Source organism: Amphibalanus amphitrite, unplaced genomic scaffold, assembly GCF_019059575.1.
Source record: "Amphibalanus amphitrite isolate SeventyFive unplaced genomic scaffold, NRLGWU_Aamphi_draft 000769F_arrow, whole genome shotgun sequence".
NCBI lineage: Eukaryota > Metazoa > Arthropoda > Thecostraca > Balanomorpha > Balanidae > Amphibalanus > Amphibalanus amphitrite.
In genome coordinates, this window is record NW_024882263.1 from 262192 (window position 1) to 286009 (window position 23818).

The 23818-nt window shown below is 52.1% G+C and overlaps 2 protein-coding genes across 2 annotated transcripts; one reads left to right on the forward strand and one right to left on the reverse strand.

Moving 5' to 3' along the window:
- Positions 1-798: 798 nt before the first annotated feature.
- LOC122365879 (tachykinins-like) lies at positions 799-6488 on the reverse strand. Its single transcript, XM_043337476.1, has 2 exons — positions 6335-6488; positions 799-1990 (listed from the first exon to the last, which is right to left on the reverse strand). The coding sequence occupies exons 1-2, from the start codon at positions 6340-6342 to the stop codon at positions 1513-1515; spliced, it is 486 nt and encodes a 161-aa protein (XP_043193411.1). The 5' UTR covers positions 6343-6488; the 3' UTR covers positions 799-1512.
- A 7680-nt stretch (positions 6489-14168) lies between these two features.
- Positions 14169-21176, forward strand: LOC122365868. The gene is made up of 9 exons (XM_043337451.1): positions 14169-14378; positions 15026-15208; positions 16026-16190; positions 16613-16792; positions 17165-17302; positions 17742-17881; positions 18494-18638; positions 18949-19086; positions 19662-21176. The coding sequence occupies exons 1-9, from the start codon at positions 14315-14317 to the stop codon at positions 20708-20710; spliced, it is 2202 nt and encodes a 733-aa protein (XP_043193386.1). The 5' UTR covers positions 14169-14314; the 3' UTR covers positions 20711-21176.
- Positions 21177-23818: the final 2642 nt, after the last annotated feature.

The window sequence follows — 23818 nt, forward strand, 5'->3', positions numbered from 1 at the left end:
AGTTAAAAATTAACCTAATGTGTTAAGCGGCAGCAGAGGTTTGCTTAAAGTAATAGGCACCATTTTATGACACTCACTTGTCACAAGACTTGTCTTCAAGTGGATAATGTATGCAATGTATGCATGTTTTTTGGAACCATGATGGTCTATGAGATGTATGGCTGTCTGGTCCCTTAGATTGAATTTGTTAGTCCAGTTTTGGGTGAAACCAGTTATTGGTGAAACGGATTATTACGGATATTTTTTGGAAGTTTGGCTGCAATACGGGCCATGGGTGGGCCGGATTCTGATATTCAAAGAAAGGCGGATAATGGGCGGATCTGGATATGACTTGCCGGATATGGGCCGGGCCGGATCCCAAAAAGCCTATCCGTGAAGTGCTCTAGTACCAACCCTTACGGACCGCGACTGACCGGTCTCGGGTCAGGTAGCACCTCAGGCAACGGCCAGCCGAGGCGGAGCTTAGCTCCAACGTCACACTATGGCTCCGCCCCTTGTGGAGTAGCCTCAGCTCACCGAGAGAGTTTCAGGAGCAAAATTTAACATTACGAGTGAACGGGAAGTGCCCTAAATATTGATCGGACATTGAAAAACCTTAGTAATAAAAATTAGGCCGGGGTCTAAAACGTCCATTGCCGAAGTTTCGTTCTTGAGAGGCAACGCATTCAAAAGTTATTGCGAGAAAGTCGCGTCCCACGCGATTTGACGTCCACAGTAGGTGGCGCAACATAGGTACTCAGTGGTACCTATCCAATGACAGGTCTCGACGATACGATCATTCAGTTTATAAACACGTCGTCCAGCCTCTTATTTATTCGTTTTACGTCACTACTAACGTAGTGCGACATTGAGTGCAGTTATTCCTTCACCGGGAAGGGAAATCCCTCCACGTCTCACTGCAGTCCCTCCTCCTTCTCTGCAGTTGGCAGCACTCGGCGCGGCTGGTTCTCAATCCGCGACAGTCGTTCGCTCGTTCGCTCTCGCCGTGTGTCGGGCGTCTCGACTCGCCCCTGCCGACCCCTGTCGGCCCCCTGCTGACCCCCTGTCGACCTCTGTCGCCCATGTTGACCCCTGCCCCTCGGCGCGGCCCTCGGCAGCCGGCCGGTCGTGGTCGTAGAGAAAAACACATCGATGGCGCTGGGGACTGGTGGAGAGAAAGAAATGGCAGCCCCGCAGCGAAATGGCAGCTCACGCGCCCCTAGACAGGCAGAGGCACTGAAGGATAGGGAGTGAAGGTGCATGCTCCCCCCCCCCCCCCGTTGAAAATCATTAGCGAGTCAAAAGCGTGATACTTCTGTTACATTTGCGCTGTCTTCAGTTCTATATTATATAGGTATGCGTAATCTACCTCATCTAGTTTCATTGAAAAATTAGCTACAGTCTGTGTTCCCCCACAGCGATGTGCGCACCCACATAGTTAGAATATTTCATTAGGTAATAAATAAGACGATGAGGCTCATCACATCCATGAGAAAATGAAAGGTGAAAGGAGAAGACAAAAATGGAGACGGTTTAGGGGTGTCCCTGTTCCTCTCTCCTCCCCCTCAGTCCGAGGAAGGAGTTTTGCGGCGCCCTCTTGTGCTCCCCTCCCTCCACCACGTCGGCCTTCTTGCCCCTCATGCCTCCGAAGCCGCTGGGCACGCGTTTCTCCAGGTGGTCCTCACTGCCTCGTGCGCCCAGCTCCTCCCTCTTGCGTCCCCGCATTCCGGCGAATCCGCTGGGTGCCCGTTTGTCGGCGATCCGTGCGGCCAGCTGTCGGCTGTAGGGGCCGGCTGCGCGGAACAGCTGCAACAGCTGCTGGGGCGACGGCAGCTGGCCGGGCAGCGGCTGCCGCAGCGTCACGGACGGCAGCTGCAGCTCGGTCGGCGCCGGCGCCGAGCGCTTGCCGCGCATCCCCAGGAAGCCGGTGTGGGGCCGGCGCAGCGAGGCGGCGCTGGCACCGGCAGACAGCACCAGCAGACTGAGGGCCAGCAGCGGCAGCGGCGACACGCTGAGGGCGGAAGGACAGCGGTCAGATTACAGAGAGCGACACTGACACTGACACACTGACACTGACACTGACACTGACACTGACACTGAAATTGACACTGACACTGACACTGACAGACGGCAGGGCAGCAAATAGAGGGTTGGGTCGAATCACCCGCCCGCCCGTGTCGTCGAGCATTGTGGAATCGTCACTCACAGGCCAGTGGTCGGACGCATCATTCGTCACGAACTTATCTACGCTCCTTCTATCTGCTTGGGTAAACGTCGAAAAAAACATCGTCCATTTAAAATACATTGGGGGCGGTATAAGTTCGGCAAAAGAGGTAGAAGAAAAACGATTTTTGTCCTATTACTTTTAGTCTGCAAAAGGTCAACATGGATGTTGACTTCAAGTCATGGTCAGGACACAACTGAATAGGTTTAAAAGTTCGTTTATCTCTCTTTCTGGCAGTGGCGTCTCCCTGGGCGCAAGGAACGCTCGTCTACATTCCCGTTATTCCCGTTTCGAGGGTCTATCTATCCCCTACGTCATGAGTTAAGTTGGAACTGACCCTTTCATTCAGTAACGGCATGTAACGGGAAGAAAGTGGCGACTAGTTTTTTTTTTTCTTATCATTCGGAAAATCGCGTCAAAGCGATTGCATGACTATTGCATCATCCAAGCAAGTTAATCAACTCAGCTAGCAAACTTTCGTCCCGTTATAATGCTTCACGCGTGCAATGGAATCTCGAACCATTTTCATTGTACTTATCAAAGTTGGTGCTGTTGCTTTGTGAGGTTACAGGAGCATATGAGACATCATAATAGAAATCATTGGTCGTTTATTGGCCCGTGCCCTGCGGCCTCATAACGCTCGTCAGCGGTCACTGTGGCTAGGCTCGTCCAATATTGGTATTGACGACAGCATTAATGGCCATTACGGTTAATTGTCCCTATACATCACAAAGGATATTGCTGCTGGTCCAATCCGAGAGACGCGGAGGAGGCTGAAGAAGTTCCCACAGACCGGTGGCAATGGGACAGGTGCCGTAGGCGGATGTACTTAGGGGCGAGATTAGGTTCTCACGGCATACTTGAGCCCCATAGTGTTGCGAGTTCTTAAAAGCTTGACTGCAAAAGCTTGGTGAGATGTGTGGAGATGCCGTTTCCAACGCAGGAACGCATTGCCCAGCTGGGAAGCTAATCTTTAAATTTATCAAAGTCGAGAGTGGTCGTCTAGTAAAGCGTGTCTCGAGGCCGCTGCGTTGCGTTTTGGACTAACGAGCACAGCGGTTTAAAGTTGGGGCTCTCCAATTTAAATAACCATCGATACCCTTAGCCAGCCGCTTAGGCTAGGTATTTCGACGGCTTGGGAAGTCGGGTTACTCTGAACGGGAGTGAAGGCAGAGCTGAGAACGATGGCAAGCAAATAGCGATGAGTGTTTCGAATTCAGCTGAATGTCAGCTATTACAGTATTGAAGTCATAAGAAAATTTATATTTGCCAAAGGGCTCAGTGCAATGGTAAAGCAAGTGATAGCTGAGCTGTTTTACAAGCAGCGTGGCAACATTTCGAGCTAATAATCGCATCGGCTCTTTTCATCGCCGAAGAACAACCAATCATCGTCTCCATATGATCTTCCCCCACTCTTGGCTGAAGGACGCCCCAAACTAGACAACACTCACAGGGAGTAGGGTATTGCAGTCTGCAGACCTCACAAGCCCTTCCGGGGTGATCGCTCGAGAGGCTGGATGTCCCAACTGGTCACTCCCGCTGCAACAGGATGGTCCCGCCACCTCGGGGCACAAGTCGGTGGTCGAATCACGTTAATTATCATGCAATGACTTTGAAATTCTCTGAATAGGATTTCAAGCCGTAACCCAACAAAACAAGCAAACAATTCAATCAGTCATTTCCGTAGCCATGTCTGTAGTGAAATTAACTGTTTCATATCAAAATCTCACTGGTTTATGATCAGTGCCTTTACAACTTTCTGAAGTAATTTTGATTCTTTTTATGTGTGTCCCTCGCTTTTTAACCCCTGCCTTTTAACCCGCAACGGGCCGGTGCTCTGCGCCAACCTCGCCTTAATTTGACCTCAGGTCAACGGTTAGCCTCCAGAGAGCAAAAGGTCTAAAAATAGCCGTTTGATAAAAAACGTCTCTCCGCAATAAATGTTCACACAATAAAGTGACGACATTTATTTTGCCAGCATCGTGTTCCTCTCGTCGAGAGGCGTCGCTTGAACTATAATCTAACCTTAACCCGCGCATCTAACCTTAACCCCCCGGGGGTCTGCGCCAACTTCGCACCGACGGGGGGGGCGGATGACCGCCCCCCCTGAGATCTCGAGAACGAAGCAAGATAGCGACAAGCGATAAACGGCATCGGATACGCACGGCCAAGATCTACAATTTTTACAAAGGTCATTTTCAGGTCAGGTCAAAGATGACGTCACAGGGGTCGAAAAAGTCAAAATGGCGGCGCTAGATATGGAGAGAGTTTTTCTCGAATAACTTTCGAATTAGTCAAGATAGGAACAAACTAAGGGCATCATCGTGATCCTCTCGTCAATCCGCATCGAATGATATATATGTTGACCTCGAAAGGTCAAGGTCAAAGGTTGACCTCAGGTCACGTGACCTCGAGGTCATCATGTATATCATTCGATGCGTCTTGACGAGCTGAACACAATGAGACCATCCACGCGTCTGTATCTTGTTCCTGTACGGAGTTATTGGCCAAAAACCTTTGGTGACCTTTGATGACGTCACATGACCTCACAGCTGCCCAACAGCAAAACAGACCTCAAGGTAGTGAAGGTTGATCGTATATGAAGTCATGTATGGTATATGGGGCCATTCCGACCCGTTTTAGTGGTAAAACAGGGAGTTGATTTTTCCCCCATTGACTTATAATGGGGAGGTCGCGAAATTGACCTGACCCTTAGGTCACCGATATCAAAATTCCGAGATATACAAATTGTAGCTACTAATGACCTAATAATATCCTGCGACTTTCAAAGGCCTCCGACAACTACTGTAGCTCTGGCACGGTGACAAAGTTGCAAAAAAGTGACTTGAGGTTGGGTCATTCAAAGTGACCTGGTGACCTGACCTTAAAAGGTAGGAGGTTCAAACTTGCACACCATGTGTAAAATTGATGAGGTTATATTCGTACCAAATTTCGCGGCGCTACGCGCCGCGGTTTTCCCGCTATTCGCGAAAAACCTCAGGGGGGGGGGCGGATATCCGCCCCCCCCCCGTCGTTGCGAGGGTTAAAGGTACCCCCGTCGGTGCGAGGGTTAAAGGTCATTTTGGAAATATGACCACAGGTCAAGGTCATGACCTGACCAGAAAATGTCATGTTATGTGTCAGTCGATCCGTCTCGTCGAGCTGAATACATCTGAGGAGGTGTTTTCACCGCTCTAGCATGCCTCTATCAGAACTTATTGTCAAAACTGCTGGGGACCTTTCATGACCCGTGATATGGCCTCAGGGACATAAAGAGGTCACGGGTGCCATTGTTCGGCTCAGCTTGTCAAGTTTACCTGTAAACCGATATTTTTGTGTTTGGAATTACGTTTGTCCAAAAGAGTCGCTTTTAAATTTTATCCCATGGACTGATAATGGAGAGGTCGCAAAATTGACCTGGCAGGTCACCGAAATGAAAAATTCCGAGATATTTATTGTGCACTACTATTACTCTTATCAAGCGCTGAAAGTTTCAAGGCGATCGTTTAGTCGGTGTAGCTATGACGATGATTCTAGCTTTTCCTGAGGTAAGGTCACTTGACGTGACTCGGTGACCTGACCTTGAGAGACCTGGGTCTGCAATATTTACAACGTGTGCGGACAAGATGCATAAACAGATGTGCCAAAAACGGCGTGGCGGAGCGCCGCCGTTTTTTTATAGATATCTGCGAAAATCGCAATGGGAGGGGCGTTCAAATACCCTTCCCGGCCCGGCGCGGATTTAACGTCGCCGGGTTGTTAGAGAATGCCTATGCCTAGATCGCACCGTTAGTTGGTACATGGCAATTGCCCAATCATTGATGTCATATAAGAGTTGCAACTGACAAGTAACAAACGGTACAAATGACGAGTACACTAAGCTTCACTATTCAACAAAGTTTCAAATTTATTTCAGTTCCGTATATTTGATGTAAACTTTAAATGAACAAAACATAAGATCAGTCGTCTGAACTCTACAATAAAGCAAGTAAGTTACAAACTAAGGATAAACAACTAAGGATCAGTGAACTTGTCGAATGACTCCCCAAAAGCGAACAATAAATGACAAATGCGGGATATGCTATCACAGCCTAATAAAATATATAGGATCCGTTGCGTTATTTACCATACCTCTGCATGTTGTGTCGAGTTCTGAGTTCAGTTGGCGCACGGCTGAGCGCGTTTCCCTGTGGTCGAGCGGCTCCCGTTCTCACTGTTGTCGCAGTGATGCCTCCTTCTCCTCCCGGACGGGGTGTGTCCGCTCCCCTGAGTCGATCACCTTCAATTGACGGCCGACGGCGGCCCGCCGGCCCCGTCGCCCCCCCCCCCCCCGGACCGCTCCTGAACGCAGCGGTCGGGCGCAGCTTCCAGTGCGCCGGTCTTTTCCAGGTGCCCACGCAGCTGCCAGAGATACCGCCCCGCCCCGCCCCGCCCCGCCCCGGTTCACCCACTTTGGTCAGCCCCCTCCCCACGCGTGCTCATTTCATGATGACGGGAGCGGACGCAGCCGCCACTTCCAAAGAACCTTTTCAACTTGTCATCCCAGCTAGTGACGTGACTTGCGCCACCAACTCATCTGCTGGAAACTTATAAAATTAAATAGGAGGAAATTACGTAAGTTATTTAACATTAAAGAACTACGTACGAAAATGTGTGCTAACAAATTAATCATATAAGAGGGCTCAACTCAGATGGCAGGCTGTAAGCGTCACCTTGATAACAATCAACCAATAATACGGTACAAAATCTGGACAGTAGCACAGAATCATTACCTTTGTAGCCTTTCGCTTCCTCTTGCGTTTCTTTATTTTCGGAGTTTGTGGGGCGTAGCTTTCGTACTGTCGACGAAGGCGATCCATCAGAATGCCGTCAAAGTCGCGTCTTCTCTCGTCAATGTACCTGATGAGCTCCTGGACTCGCTCCAGCCAGGAGATGAAGGTCCTTGACAGCCCTCTGGTAGGCTGAGTCTGCACAGACTCTGCCGGTGACGTCACAGACTCCATTCGTGACGTCACAGGGTCTGGACTGCTGCTGTGGAGACTATCAGACGGGCGGAAGAAGTTCATAGTTTTGAACCGGCGTGGCGGCGCGACACGGGGCAGCTTATCGCATTTGGAGCACACCAGCAGACTGTCCGGAGTACACCAGCAGAATGTCCGGAGCACACCAGCACAGAGCGTCCGGAGGGAGCAGCGCAGGCTGCCTGGAGCACAGCAACACAGACTGTTTGGAGTAAAACAACAGACTATCCGAAGCGCACCAGCAGACTGCCCGGAGCACACCGGCGCAGACGACGTGGAGAGTCACGAATAAATGATTGTGAATGTCGTCAGAAATTGCAGCAGGGTGAGGGAGCTAGGGAAAGAGCAGTGGCGTAAATAAGACTCACGTGCTCGTAGAATTATATGGTGTGCATGAGTTAGTGCTGTTGAGAATTAAAATGCATATGCCCATTTCAAAACATTTCCGATACATGCTGTCGCTACCCACTCCTCACAAATGCTATCTCTGGATTTCATAGATTGAAGCTAGCCCACCCGGTGTGCGCCCTGGACACGGCCATGGCGCTCCTGACCGGGCGATGTCGCTGGGACGTACCATTTCCAGTGGTTCCGGCGGGGAGCGGACGGACCGCCACTCCGTCTGACCACGAGTGTCCACAGTCTCGATTGACCTCGGCTCGGGCAGCGTCCGATGCAAAAATCAGCCATCGACGTCGTCTGGAAGACCGCGTGGACCCCGCTGATGTTTGCTGTAGGATGCTGTTGACACATCGCATTAAGGAACTTATTTAATTTTCACTGCCGAGCGCCGGCTTAAAAATTCTTTGAATGGATAACGTGGGGTTTTAGGGCGAATGTTCTACCTCTGCCTATATTTTGCAATGTCGTGGCGTGCAATGTGATGCTTTGCGACGACTGAATCTACACTGATCGAAGGAGATACGTAGATACAATACTCATTTATTTTATGTTTTAGAATGTGCAGTAACACAATTTCAGCTGGTATAAACAGTAAAGCAGCTGTGCAGTCGCTTCTCAGCCTCACCCGTGACCTGAACCCATTACCAACGATCTGAAAATCATCAGATACCGTTGTGTGCAATATCAGCCCGTCCGTCACCGCGCCGACTGCAAATATCGAGACACTGTCGGCGTCTGGGCCCCACGGCAGGTGTTGGCTATGGACACTTGAAGCCCGGGCAGGGCTGGAATATCACCAGGCTTATCAGACTGAGCGGAAGCTCTCAGTTCCGCCCGGCGAATGTCCCCGAGAGAACGGCCCGATGCAGCAGTAAGATATAGCCGGTCGTGACAGACTCGATATTGAAACCTGCGTCTATATGCAATGGCCTGACATAGTTACCATTCAGCGGCCCATACATTTAGCTAAGAAGAGGCAAAGTTACCAGTAGCTGACCGCTGCTGTGACGCTGATCCGCGAAATATTTCAGGATGTGGGTAGTCGATGCTTTTCAGTCACTGCTGAATCACTAACACATAAAAAGGACTAACCGGCCGCCTGTCAATCATTCATTTTTATGAGTATATAGCAAGTCAATCTTGGTTAGTCAGTTATACGTATGTGACCTCTACCAGTCAGGCTTGTGTGAGAGACGAAAGGTTTAATGTTACAAAAAATGGCTGAGTTATATATGTTTATGTAAGTACCTCCCTACCCAATCATTTCCATTGAGGCATTCGTTGATAGAAACAAGAAGGTAACGGAAACGTTTCGGAGCGCCAACAAATTTGGCATACGAAACTTGTCATGCTTATATTACGCAGAGAGATAGACAAAAATATTAAAGACAGAAAAAAAGTCACCTTTAACGAGCCGTCATAAATGATAGACTCTAGCTTCATCCAAATCAACACACCATATATCCAGAGCTAACGACAAAACGGACATATGAAAAACGCCTGTCTGGCTATCCTCATTTCCAGGATTGGTATATGGATTACATAACTGTTAAAATCACACTGAAGTATACCTATTTTTTATCGAGAGTAAATACGCACCCGCCGACATTCAATTAATGATGCTCAGAAGTGAACAATTAATCTCTCTGTCCATGCTATAGCCCTTTACGGTCAATCAGTCAGCCCTATTTGAATTTATTTTGGGAGCAGCACCAATCCATTCTATTTTCCATTGGTGGCTATATTGGACCCCGAAACAATGACGTCATATGATGACGTATTTATCTTTCGGGAGGTGACTACGGCGCAGGCACGTGCCCTCGGGCCAGGGGCCGTCTCAACTCCGTGACCCCCTCTCCGTCGTTTCGTCGGTCCGGCCGTGCCTCCCCCCCCCCGAATGTGTTTATTTCTCGGAAGTCAGCTCGAAACGGTCTCAGGTCGCCCTGTTTGGCTTCCACATAGCTGAGGCCCTCTCAAGAATAGCCGCCGCCCGACCGTTGCGCCCTGCGGCCGGGGCACCTCTCGAAATAGAGTCCGGTTTACAGCGGAGGTGGCTTCGACACGGGTCCGGCTCGTGGCCCGCCGCGGGGGTCCGCCCCCACTGACGGCGGCGAGTGACATGATTCACCGGAACGGGACGCACCCGGGGGGGGGGGGGGAGGGGGGCGTCACCCACGCGGACACGTCACCGGCCAAAAACGCGCCGCTGTTTGGGAGGGCTAATTGACCCGGCAAACAGAGAGTGAAACTGACGTTTATTGGCCTGTGATCTGCGGTGAGTGTATCCCATTCAGCCGCAGTTTTCTGCCATGGAATTCGTAAGCAGAGGCTCATGGTATCTGGGAGATTCACCGGAGGTGGCCGCGGGATGGCAGCTTCGAAGCGTCTGGCTGTCACAGGGGGAGCCTCCCGGTCCGAGGAGCCTATGGACAAAGACAGTTCTCATTTCGAAGGGATCAACTGTACATTACTTATGCACCGGCGGACTAGCACCCGAAGTTTGAGCTTGAATGCGAACTGAGGTACGGAGGAACATTTGTTGTGTTGTTTATTTATTTATTATTTATTTATTTCACGTCGCGACAAACCCATCCATTCGAGAACGGCTATTCCGGGCGTCATGTCATTTGGAAGATGTGATGGATAAAACATTCGCTCTTAGCACACGCATACAAAACACACTCACGGGTCCTCATCGCCATACCTACTGCTCTCGGAGTAGCAGTGCTCGGTACTGGGCTTTGAACTGCCGCGGCCCCAGGCCTCGCACGGCTGGTGGCAGTGAGTTGTATGTTGTCACGGCTGAATAAAGAAACCGTCGGCGGCCTGACTCTGTGCGGATCGCTGGGGTCTCGAAAAAGTCAGCTTGGCGGGTCTCCCCACCATGAACACTGCGGCGGGTAACAATGCCTTCACGCAGCGACTCAGGCTGTCCCGTAGCTAGCATTCTCTTGAGCAGAGTCACCGAATGAAACCGCCACAAGTTCTCAGCAGAGAGCCACTTCAGGGTCTTCATGACATCGCTGACATGGTCATACCTACGTCGGCCAGACACCACCCGAGCACCGAAGTTCAGTAGCTTCTGAACTCTGGACAGCTGGGTCACACCGCAGCAGCCATAGACACTGATACAATACCGGACAATAGACACCGCCAGAGCCTGCACCAGTATTGTCAGTGTGTCCCTGGGCAGCGAGTGTCTACTGTGGCTTAAACCGCTCAGGATACCAGTGCCACGCCGTACGACATCGGTCACGTGATCTGAGAAAGACAGACTCTGATCAAACGTGACCCCCAAGTTTCGAACAGTGAGGGATCCCGTAACCTTAGCACCCATAAATTCAACTTCTATTGGCGGTAACTGACGGAGATTTTGCTTGGTACCCAATGTTATTAGTTGCGTTTTGTTAGCGTTCACTTTTAAACCGTTTTTCTGGAACCAGACTGAAAGAGCCGCTAAATCCTGTTCTACACTCTGAACTATCGCTGCTGCATCACGAGGGCTTCCCATCACCGCCAACTGTGTGTCGTCCGCATACTGTACCAGACACCTGTCATGATTGGCGCAGTCGGGAAGGTACAGAGACATGTCAGTCGCATATATGTTGAAAAGAAGGGGCCCGAGGGCCGATCCCTGATAGGTACCAATAGGATTCAGAATTGATCGCGAGAGCACACTGCGACCGTTCTGCGAGCGGATCAGCACTTGCTGGTAATGATCAGATAGGTAGCTCGCGAACCATCTCGTGTCGACACCATACTGCTCTAGCTTGATCAGCAGCCTGTCGTGGGGGATGACATCGAAGCACTTCGATAGGTCTAATAGGCACAGTAGCGCTACCTGGCCGCCGGTCCATCGCCTCGAACACACGGTCCGTCATCGTCAGCAGGGCGGTCTCCGTGGAGAACCCGGTTCTAAACCCGTGCTGATGCGGGGTAAATAGATGATGCGAAGTGAAATATTCAAACAGTTGCTCGTAAACGATGCGTTCCGTGATTTTTGCAATCGTAGGGAGTATCGAGATTGGCCTATAGTTGGTCATTTCAGTAGATTTTGGGGTTTTCTGAATAGGGTGGATGACAGTAAGTTTCCAGGGCTGAGGGACCGTGTGTGACGCCAGGCTAGAGTTAACAATGTGGGTGATTACATGATATACGGCTGGAAGACACAGTTTCAAGAACCTGAGACACAGACCGTCAGCGCCGCAAGCCGAACTGTTGCTCATCTGGGCCACGGTGGTAAATACTCTTTCAGGTGTTACTGTGTGCACCTGAAATCCGCCGGTCGTGACGCGAGGCAGACGCACCGGCAGATCGGGGCCCGACTGGTTCACCTGCCGCGCTGTCACGGTCCCGACACTGGCAAAGTACCTGTTGACTGCGTCACAGTCCGCACTGGGCATCGGTCTGGCCGCCTGTTTACCAGAGATAACTGGTTTTATGCATCGCCACAGTTCACCCCTGCCGCTCTCCTGGATTCGCCGCTGTAGGTCTTGTTTGGTGTCCCGGCGTATCGCGGCTCTAACCTGACGGTTGGCAGCTTTGTACATGTCCCGGTCTCCCGCGCTCAGGTACGCCCGCCGCTGGACAATTAGCTCCTTCGTGGTTTCGGTGATTGGTGGCGCGGTGGGGTTACGCATTTTTATGCGTCTGATCGGGGCTAGGTGGTCCAAGATTGGCAGTGCCTTGCTCACAAAGTATCTCCACTGCGCCTCGGGGTCCGCGCTGTCAAACACGGGCGCCCAGTCCACACCACCCATACACCGGTTCACTTCGACGGCGTCAAGCTTACGCCAGCACCTGTCAGTGCGGCTACACTGAGCGAGACGGTGCCCAGGCACACTGACCAGGGCACGCAGCCATCTGTGCGGGCTGAAGCGACAGGGCAGTGTGCCGGCACGGGCGGATTCAGTGGTGGAGCAGAGAACGTCTATCGATGATCCCGACGGCTGGAAGGTGGGGCCCCGGACGTGCTGCCGCAGCTCGTAGGTGGTGAGGAGCTCCCGCATCCGTCTGGCCGCCATACTGTCGACGCTGGCTAAGTTGATGTTGACGTCGCCGGCCAGAACAACCGGCCCGTCGTGTCCGGCGAGCACGTGCTGTAGTTGACGCTCCAGCTCGTCCAGGTCAGCGGTGACACGAGCTACCGTTTGCACCGGGGGCCGGTATAGCGAGCACACGACGACCCGACGCGGACCACCACCGATCCGGACCCAGAGCGACTCGAGTTTGGCGCCCTCCACCGAATCGCCTGGAATCGCCAAGTTGAATAGAAAATACGTCACATATTTCTTGCTGTTCCATATGTTTCCACCAGCTAAAGTTATGAAGTTATGAACATTTGAAATCACAAAACTAAAGCCAGCCCAGTATTCACAGCACAGTTCGAATGGTCACACTCGCAGCCCTATCGATCAGTCTGCTCTCTTGGTTCTGACATATGGGGATCCCCAGTCCCCGAAAGGGTCCCCTGTTTTGTAAGTGCCATCGACGCTGGGCACGTGGGCCCTAATGGGCTCATTGTCTTCGTTTGCTGGCGCCAGCTGGGGCTCTGTGTCAGTGATGGATTCGGCCCACTCAGCTGGTGACAGCGGCTGCCGTCGCCTGGGTGGGTGACGAGCAGTCCAAGTCTTTTATCGCAATGAGGCATTACCAATGTCCTGACAGGTCTCGCGAGGTGCCCATTAGCAGTCCCAGCTTTATTGCTAGTTTGCCGACACTATCCCCTACTTAAGCTAGGCCTAGGTTCGATAGTATGATATTTTAAACGGACGATACTCTTCTTATTGCTTAAAAATGTTCGATGATTTGTTTCCTCTGTCTTCAAATAAGATAAGTTCCAGAGAGACTCTGTAGAATGAGACCGGTGGGTCTCGCACAATTTCTGCGGTTGCGGAGGCTGTTGGTGGAAACCGCAGTGGTCGTTGTGGTTTCCTTTTGACACGGGATTGGCGGAAATCACCACCGACCACGCACATACGGTAGACATAAGCAAGAAGGACACGTTATGCTTACAATCGCGCAGGGGAAGCAATGTCTAGTGGTCGGATGGTCGGATATCCAGTTCGTCTAATGAACTGAAATAATAACTGAGCATAAAACTATGCTTCAATCGAAAATTCAATCCACCTCTCTCTCTCTCTCTCTCTCTCTCTCTCTCTCTCTCTCTCTCTCTCTCTCTCTCTCTCTCTCTCTCTCTCTCTCTCTCTCTCTCTCTCTCTCTCTCTCTCTCTCTCTCTCTTTCTCTCTCTCTCTCTCTCTCTCTCTCTCTCTCTCTCTCTCTCTCTCTCTCTCTCTCTCTCTCTTTCTCGCTGTTTCTTTCTCTTTCTTTCTTATCCACCGCGCCAAGTGACCATGCCACGAGTCCGCTCCGGTTCCAGTCTCGTTGTCTCTCTCGTTCTGTTCCACATGTGGTCAAGTCAGCGGTGACCGGATGCCCCTGCTCTCTGCAGCTCACGTCTTGTGAATATCGCCACCATTTCCGCAGATAAACGTCCGCCCGCACCACCCGCGCGCGCGCGAGGGATGTCAGAAACCACTGCTGATTCGCCCTCTCAGAAATCGCGGCTCGCGTGCCGGCTACGATGACCCCGGCTCCGGGCCGGACCGGACGTCCGGCCGGGATCGGCGGCGTCCGGAGCCGGGGCGACCTCCGGCAGTTGCTGCCGCGCGCGGACCACGAGACAAGATGAGGTGCGGCCTGCTGCTGCTGGCGCTCGTGTGTCTGGTGTGCCTCATCGCGGCCGCCGATGGTAAGCTGGGGTGATCGTTAAACACAGATGGGCGATGGACGCGTTATTTGTTACTAGTATTCTAAATTGATGGTAAACACCGTTACTGCAGTGTTTATTAATCAAAAAGTTAATGTTAACTTGCCAGCCACCGTTTCATCTCATAGCGAGAGTAAATTTAATTAAGATGGTCGTTTCCTGTGCGTGCCTTTACTCCATATGTAGATGCACAAGACCTGGCTGTTCGATAAGTCATCTGTATTTAACTGTAAAAAATTGTACTTTATAAGCATTGTTTACCGTTTGGTTTTTAATTCGTTTTAAACAAACGCCATTTATCCTCCGAATCTGCGGGACCGACCGCAGCACCGCGCCAAACCGCAGCCCTGCCGCCCGCGGAGCGAGGCGTGCATTGCGGGTTGCCTACCTCAGCGGCGCGAGCAGTGCGGGTTGCCTACCTACGCGGCGCGTGTAGCGCGGGCTAGCCTAACCTCCAGTCGGATGCGTACCGCCCGCCGAACACTGCATGCATGTACCTTTGCGAGTTAAATCTGCAAATAAAAGAACCTGCATTCACTGTGTATCCCCTTTTAGAGCCGTGACTGTCTTGGCGAGTGGAGGCTGACAGCCCCTCCTTCAGGTGTCCCATGACCCCTCCTCCCCCCCAGGAGGCCGGTCCTGGCGGCGTAACGGCCGCTGCCGGCGACCCAAGCTGGAGAACGGCGTGGCGAGGATGAGGTCTCGGGGCCGCGTGGCGCGCTACCGCTGCTACCGCGGCTTCACCCTGTACCCGGGCCGGTTTAACACCTGCGTCAGACGCAAGTGGCTCGAGCCACACTCCGTCTGCGTCAGTAAGTACTCCGGCGACTCACATTAGTGCGCACTTATTGCTCCTCCGTTTGTCGTGGTTGTATTGCATGCATGTGCACAATTTCAACTACTCAATGAACCGATGTTCTACATATTGAAACCACTGTTTGAATAATAAGTCAAAACACAAAAAAGTATAATGCAAATGTTTTGATAGTGTTAGCCATGTAGGTATGTTATTATGCACCTATCCAAGGAATTGGACTTTCAAAAGGAACATCGTCCGATAAGACCCATGTGGTCAGCATCACTGTGCGGGTCGGGTAACAAAAAGCAGATAGCACCGGTCGAGTATCTGCTTTCTCTGGATTCAGCCAGGAAAATCTGGACTCTGATCCCCCTCCCGCCCCTCCCCGACTCCATCCCTGTCTATCTGTCGTCCTGTCCTTCCTGAGCGGACAGGTCGGCGATAGGCTCCATCCCAGGGTCTGCAGCCACATCCGTGGGTAGCTCGACTGCCTGTGTCCGGCAAAACAGGCTTCACGTTTCCGACGACACAATATCACAATGTCCTCTGCTCTCTTTGTAAGAACGACAGGCGCATGGCCCAGCATAAGTGATAACTATAAATTTGTTCCGTGTGGAAAAATGCATACCTTTCAAGGTGCAGGGAACCACAAACCTAACCGCTGGGAATGTTCAACTAAAAGAAGTTCCAATGCCTACTAAGGGTCGAGTATTACATTCCACTCTTAAGAAATCATATGGTGGTACACCAATATTTCGCTCATCCACTTTTAGATCATTCAGTGACATTCAGGCTCTTACCACCACTCGTGTGACGTCTTTCTATTTCAGAGGCGGGCTGCGAGGCGCCTCCAGAGATTCCTCACGGTCAGCAGGAGGAGCTGCTGAATGGAGGGGTCATCACCTTCACGTGCAGCCCCGGGTTCGAGCTGAGCGGGCACGCGTCCATGTACTGTAACGGCCTGCAGTGGAACGGCACAGTGCCCACCTGCGAGCGTAAGGACACAGACGGGAACGGGACACGAGGTCACTGGGTGAGATGGGGGAGTTCGCCAGTGGGACCTTCCTTACAAAATATGGACGGCTATGTTTTGAAGGAACCGTGATTTGACTGAATTGTATCGATATATCTCTTGTGTATTACTTTGTTTCGTTCATTTTGTCGTATAAAATAAGTCACATTTCTTTACGTATTCTTTGCAATCATTTCTAGGTTGTCTTTTCTTTTCTAAGTTGTCTCAATGAAGAATAAAACTCAGATGCACTGAATTGAGTGACACCTCAGATATAAGTCGACCGACGACCACCTATACCTTTGGGATATTTGGACACGAATGGCGTGTATCTAGTAGTCCATACAGTTATTTCTCTCAACCCTGTGCATTTGTAACACCCCATCCTCTCTCTCCCTTACACAGCCGAGTCGCTGGCGAACGGCGTCCAGACGCAAGTGGAGTGCGACTTTGAGGACGATCTGTGCGGCTGGACTCACGGCGAGGCGGCAGAGTTTCAGTGGACGCGACACTCGGGCCGCACCCCGTCCACCGACATGTTCACAGGACCGTCGTACGACCACACGCTCGGCGAGGGTCAGCGGGGTGCGTGTGGGGAGAGGAGGGGGAAAAGGGGAAGGACAGAAGAGAGGAGTGTGGGGCTGTCTGGTCACTGCAGGCGAAGTTTGGAACAGTTTGACAGACGAGCGGACGATGTGGAATGATTGATGTGTGTGGATTTTTGGCGAACTCGCGGATAAGACACGGGACAAGAAAATGACGTTCTCAGCTTTGCTCAGCACACTTTATTTTATTGTGCTAATGGTGCTAATGGTCATTAGCTGTACATTCTCCTCAATATCAATTATATTATGCGTTGCCTTTGTTTATTTGGTGGATTAAGCGCGTAACCAGCGGTCAAAGACGGTATTTTGAATTTAACACCTACCATTTCACGAACCCGTGCCGTTTTCTCAGGCAACTACATGTATATCGAGGCGTCTGACCCTCGGGTGGAAAACGACACTGCCCGGCTCTTTTCGCCCGTGTTCGCCGCCTCTCAGAGCCTGGACGCGTGCTTCTCACTCTGGTACCACATGTGGGGCAGCTCACTAGGTGAGAACATGTGGGGCAGCTCACTACATAGGTGAGAACGTGTGGGGCAGCTCACTACATAGGTGAGAACGTGTGGGACAGCTCACTAGGTGAAAATATGTGGGGCAGCTCACTAGGTGAGATTATGTGGGGCAGCTCACTAGGTGAGAACGTGTGGGAAGTTCACTAGGTGAGAATATGTGGGGCAGCTCACTAGGTGAGATTATGTGGGGCAGCTCACTAGGTGAGAATATGTGGGGCAGCTCACTTACAGATGGAAGGGTGGGACTCCGGTATACTAGGTGAGAATGGTTTCATTAATCATTAAGTTTTGATTATTTTGATTCAATGCATTATCATTAAACAAAGTACAGCCTGGTAAGCATTCACGTAAATGCATGATGAATAGGAATGGTGTTGACCATCGCTATTCGCTCACCCGAGGTATGCCCGTTTTCAGGTGCCATTCGAGTATACATTTTGCCGGTGGATGAGTCATTTGATCAGCTCGATGGACCGGCTTGGGAAAGGACTCACAGCATGGGAAACCGCTGGATCAACAAGATTATTCCCATACCTGAGCAGACGGCTCATTTTCAGGTGAGTTGAAGGGCAGCTTATGAGGCTCCTGCGTCTGACCTGATTAATTTGATTATTCAAATATCACACCGAATGTAATGATGAGATTTGTAAGTGCTTGACAAACGCCTATGTGCTTTATGTAACCCGTAACGTATCAACTGACAAAACATGCATAGTCATTAGCCACCCTAGAATTGATATCTTCCTTTGATCTTGCACACCTGCCTTTCGTGCTCATTGACATGTCGCATGCCTGCAGAAACTCACTTGAGACACCATGACGGATGAATATACTCAATAGTCACGTCTCCTGTCCTCCCTAACAATGACTGCTGAGGCCTCTTGCACCAAAATCCTCTTGCACCAATGCTTGGATTATTTTGCATCGTATACCCAGTCCAAGTCTCAAATGTAACAATTTGCGTGCAAAATTTAGCAAGCACATGTAGGATTATGTATTGGGCTATTGCAAACAAATTTACCACCGTTAGATTAGCTTATTCTGAAACCGGTTTTTCGATTTTACCTAGCTAGGTAGTTTGGTGCAAGAGGCCTCTGAAGGGAGCATGCTGCACAGACCGATCTTTATGAATGATCCGTCTCTATGAGTGACACCGCCCGCCACCACAGGTGGTTGTCGAAGGGGTGCGAGGAGAGAACTACATGAGTGACGCTGCCATCGATGACGTGGCCCTGCGTCACGGTGACGCCTGCACCCCTCCGGCGCGGCCGCCGCTGCTGCCGTCGGCGCCGATAGACGCCACCGATGACGAAGGTACGATCACGGGGGACGGGGGGGGGGGGGGTCGGCTGGGTGAGATGGGTGTCTAATTACTCTATTGCATGAATAGCTTAGCATTGGACATGCTTCAGTTGGTATTGACTATTGATCCTCGGAGCTTGGAAGCATCTCCGCCAATTGTTATTTTCTCGTGTCTGATCAGATATCCGTCGGGAAAGAATGAACCCAGCTCTGTGACTGTGTGACTGTGGCTGTGTTACTGTGATTGTGATGTGCCAAGCCCCATGTGACTGTGATTGTGGCTGTGATTGTTTCACCGTGACTGTGACTGTGTTTTCCGCAGCCAACTCGTGCGAGGGCCGGTGCGGGGAGCGCCGCGACCCGGCGGTGTTTTGCAGCTGCACTGACGACTGTCAGCTGGACGGCGGCTGCTGTAACGACTACTACCGCGTCTGCCTCGAGGAGGACGGCGTGGCAGACGGTAAAACAAAACACGCACGGCGGGAGAATGTGCGACTCACCGAAACAGCTTATTCGTGAATTATGGCAGCACCGGGTTTATGAGCAGCATTGATGCGCAATTTATGTACATTACGGCCGCAAATCTGTCAGATTTGCGGCCGATGTTAAATGCAATATCAGGCCATGTCTACATAAATTGGATGAACTGGTCCATAAATCTGCAGTGCTGCATAAACTTCATATCTATTTCACGATATCCAGACTCCAGACATAAGATGCACGTCAATAAATGGAGCATCATCATGACGTGGTTTGTCGTGCTCATTCACAATTAAGTTAGAAAGATTGCTTATGCTTTATTTTGACAATTATCCATTTGGACGTATTATCAATTTACTTCTGCTGGGACTTACAAGGTTTCGTTGATCTTTACCCGTCATTTTCTTTTTAGCTCTCAAAAGAAAAGGTATAAATGAGTTCAAGAAAGTGTATGTGGCAATGCCTTCCCACTGCCCCTTCAGCGAGAAGGATCTGTGAATGACATGGTCGTACTCATTACTAGGTGAGTGAGTTTTTGTCTCCGTCTTGTTTCAGATAATTCGACAATGAGTGACACAGACGAGGAGGAAACTGACGAGCCTGATTCAACGGAGAGCGGCGCCCGACCGGCGCCCACAGCCGCTGTCCCGCGCACTTCTACCACAACCACAACTACCACAACAACGACCACTGCGGCCCCGACAACCACACGGCCAACCACCACTACAACCAGCACTACAACCACGACCACGGCCGCAACCACACGACCAGCCACAACAACCACAACCACAACAACACCCAGACCAACAACAACGAGGACAACTACCAGAGCGACAACGACGCCAAGGACAACCACAACCACCACAACAACCACAACAACAACGACAGCGGTGACCACGAGACCGGTAACCGTGGCGCCAACGACCACCACAACCCCCACAACAACCACAAGAGCTGTGGTGACTCCAACACCACAGCCCACCACAAGAACGACTCAGCCACCACGGACCACCACACCACAACCAGTCACCACAACCACAACCACCACCACGTCAACACCCTCACACCCGACCCCGGTCCCGGCGGTGCCCTCCTCCGCTACCCCAGCGCCCCCTGCCACCCCCAGCGCCCGTCCACCGATCACCTCAGCCCTCCCTCCCTCCTCCACCGACATCCCCAACGAGCTGCCGCCGCCCATCCCCTCCGGGGAGGGGGGTAACGCGCTGCCCCAGCTTGGCGGCCAGCCGGCGGCCGTCTCCTCTCGCAGCAGTGCCGGACTACCGATGTACGCCATCGCTGCGATCGCCTGCGGCGTCCTGCTGGTAGCTGCAGTTCTGTCGGCGCTCGCGGGGCGGCGCTACTGTCGACCCCGCCAGGCGTCCCGGCTGAGTGATGCAGACGAGCTGGAGACCCTCTTCACTGGCCTAGACGCTGACCCGACCATCGACTGTCGGCCTCAGACGCGCGAGGCGCCGGTGCCCAAACGGCCGGCGCCCTCACCGCCGCCGGCCGGCCGGGCCCGCGCCGACTCTGCCGAGCTGGGGGAGTTCACAGTGGAAGACATCGGAGATGACAGCGAGACCACCCGACTCACTGGCAATTAGACGGCGCCCTGCGCAGTGCTGAGAGGTTACGAGACTCATTGTGCAAGGACGAGCAGAGCACGGTGTTCTGGCGAGGTGTTATACCTACACAGAACATGGATCGAGCGGGGACCATCATTTTGTTCAGTGTGATACGGCTCCCTTTCACCAATGACACTTAAAATCCATGTTGCTGGTGTAACGATATCCGGGCATCATTTCCGTTTTAACGAGATCTGACACGATTGCAAGGTTCAAAGCTGTTGAAGGATCTGATTCAACGCCATTTTGTGTGCATGATTTGCTCAGTGGGCGTGCGTAGGTACACCACTTGCCACATATGCATAGTTATAACTAGTGTGCAAACATGCATTCGCATAATTTCGTCAGCAGAAGAACTGACGCGTTCCATGCATGCTCGCTGTACAATGGAAGTCCGGGTTTGTATGAATATATGACTTGTAAGAAATATACCGATATCGTGTCATTCTCTGGTAGGTTACAGACTGGCCTATCAATGCTTGAAGTTGTTTTATCTAGTTTATTTTTTAGTCGGTATTGGCGTGTGTATTTTACATCACAAGTGAAAATCACACGTAATTCTGCTTTGTGGTTTTATGCACGATACAATAAAGGCCTCAACGGTAGGTACTATAAGTTATAAAATTAGAATAGGTACAAAAGGTTGCAATGGGCAAGATCCAACTAACACGAAAGGTAAACGAAAATTGAGTTCTAAGCATTTCTACCTGGCCATTGCTTTTATCTATAGTGGACAAAAATAGCCAGGACGTCAGCTTTAGACATAAGATACTTTCGTATCCGAGAAATGTCATAAACGCAGTCCTATAATACCTTAACGCTAAACAGGCGGGACTTTTAAGGTTTTTGTGAGTTGGCTTTATTGAGCGTGAGAAATACGGCGAGTTGATGGTCAGCACGACATGGACAGATCATCAAAACTGTGAAGAGTGGTCTTTGGTCACTGTTCTATAGAGTGCTGAACGGCGGGTTATTTCGAATTACCAAGGTGGTGGAATGTCATGGCGACCTTTTCTATATCAGCAACGATCGAACGACCATCGTTTCCACTGCAATTACTCTTTGCATGCCCCTAAATACACATCCGCTTACCTAGCAGACAGCCAATGGCGACTGATTGATCGTTTCCTATGCAGTAGGTACTCAGTTTACCCCCCTAAATAAAGCCCGCAGCTTCTATAGAAGAAAACAGTAATAAGTAGATGTACTTACTTGCTTATCGAGCGACAAGACTGAAAGCAGGCTGGTGGTTACATGTTACGTGGTAGATACTGATATCAATCAACACAGTAAGGCATAAAATGCAGCGCATCAAATTGCGCCGGTACCCATAAAACTAGCGGCGCGGGTCCGACCAGACAGTTTATAGCACGGGTAGACAGCGCAGGAAGCTCCTTGCTTGCTTTAGTGCAGTCGTGGTAAATACTTATTCGCCGAAATTGGCTTCGACAGAATAAGGAGCAAGTTTCGCTTAATTATCTCTGGAAGGTAAGGTATAAAATGAATTAGTACGAAAATGATCGATGGCTTATCTGCCTGTGTCGAATATGTTCACCAGTATTTTGTTTCCTTTAAATCATGTTCAAACCGATCGGTGTCACCTCCTTCGCACATTCTCTCTCTGTTGAATAGATGTGGCCCCCCAGCCGTCTGCTGAGCCGCCTGCTGCTGGTCGGCTCCCTGCTGACGCTCAGCGGGCTGCACGAGCCGCAGGAGCGTGCCTCGGCCGTGTGGCGGGCGGCGCGCCTGCTGCCGCTGACCGTGCTGCTGCTGCTGGGGGTCACCGGTAACCTGGCGCACGCCCTCTCCCGGGACAGCGTGCCGGCCCTGATGTACAGCCTGGCCGTGCTGTCGGGCGTGCTGCACAGCCTGCTGATGCTGCTCTGGCTGCTGCGCCACCGCCGGCGGCTGCACGGGCTGCTGCGCCGCGCCGCCGCCCTGGAGGAGGTCACCGGGGGCCACCGGCGGCCCGGCGCGCTCACCGCGCTCCGCTGCCGGGTCGGAGGCGTCGTGGGGCTGACCGTGACCGTGGCGGTCGTCTCCACTGCGTCGTTTTTCGACAGCGGGAGTCTGCACCACCCGCGCTACCTGCTGCCGCTGGTGGTGCCGGCCGCGCTGCAGACGCCGACCGGCTACTGGGTCATCACCAGCCTGCAGGTGGTGACGGCGCTGGTGCAGGTGACGATGCAGGTGGTGGCCGACCTGCTGGTGATCTGTCTGACCGAGATGGTGGCGCTGATGCTGACCGGTCTCCGCGGCCAGGTCGAGAGGGGGGATGACGGGGGGATCTTCTCTTGGACCTCCCTGGATAAAAGCTCAGAAGAGAAAGCTATCGAAGACAAGCAGACGGATAATGTAAAGCTGGTTGATTTGGACGCTCGAGAACCTGACAAAGGATCACCAGCTTTCACTTACGAGGATGTTGGCCGACGGCAGCACTCATCTCTGCCAACCCACTCCCGTATCTCCGTTCGCGTGCGGCGGACCTCACCGGCCGCCGAGCGTCCGCCGTCCTCCGCGGGACCCGACCTCCACCGCCTGGGCTCGGTCCTCCGCTCCGTGCGGCAGCTGGCCGCCGACGTCGCCTCCGTCTGCTCCGTTCCCGTGCTGAGTCTGTACGCCAGCGTCATCACGTCTCTGCTGCTGGGCGGCTACGTCACGCTGGTGGCCCTCCACAGCCGCGAGGGCTCCGCGCGCGGCCTGCTCGTCTCGGGCGCCTGCCTGGGGCTGTACGTGCTGCGCGTGCTGGCGGTCAGCTGCGCCGGCAGCCGGCTGCTGGCGGAGCGGCAGCAGCTGCTGGCCGCGCTGGCCGCCGTCACCTGGCGGCCCGGCGAGCCGCCCTCCACCGAGGGCCAGTTCCTGCTGCAGATGCTACTCGAGCAGGCCCGCCAGCCACTGGGGATTCACGGCGGGGGACTGTTTGTTGCCCAGAAGAGCACGGTTCTCTCCCTGTTCGCCTTTGTGCTCACCTATTTCGTCATTATGGTTCAGATGAAGGTGTAAGCTGGTGGTCAATCGGAGATTGGTGGTTGGTCTGCTTTACGGCCGTCGTCGGTGAAAAAAAATAGACTTGATATCTATTTTACC

Bases quoted from the DNA above. Each gene is read 5' to 3' on its own strand.
- LOC122365868 (XM_043337451.1), top strand. From the start codon at position 14,315: ATGAGGTGCGGCCTGCTGCTGCTGGCGCTCGTGTGTCTGGTGTGCCTC. The intron at 15,209-16,025 runs GTAAGTACTCCG...TTTCTATTTCAG, and splicing joins GCCACACTCCGTCTGCGTCA to AGGCGGGCTGCGAGGCGCCT. The intron at 18,639-18,948 runs GTACGATCACGG...TGTTTTCCGCAG, and splicing joins AGACGCCACCGATGACGAAG to CCAACTCGTGCGAGGGCCGG.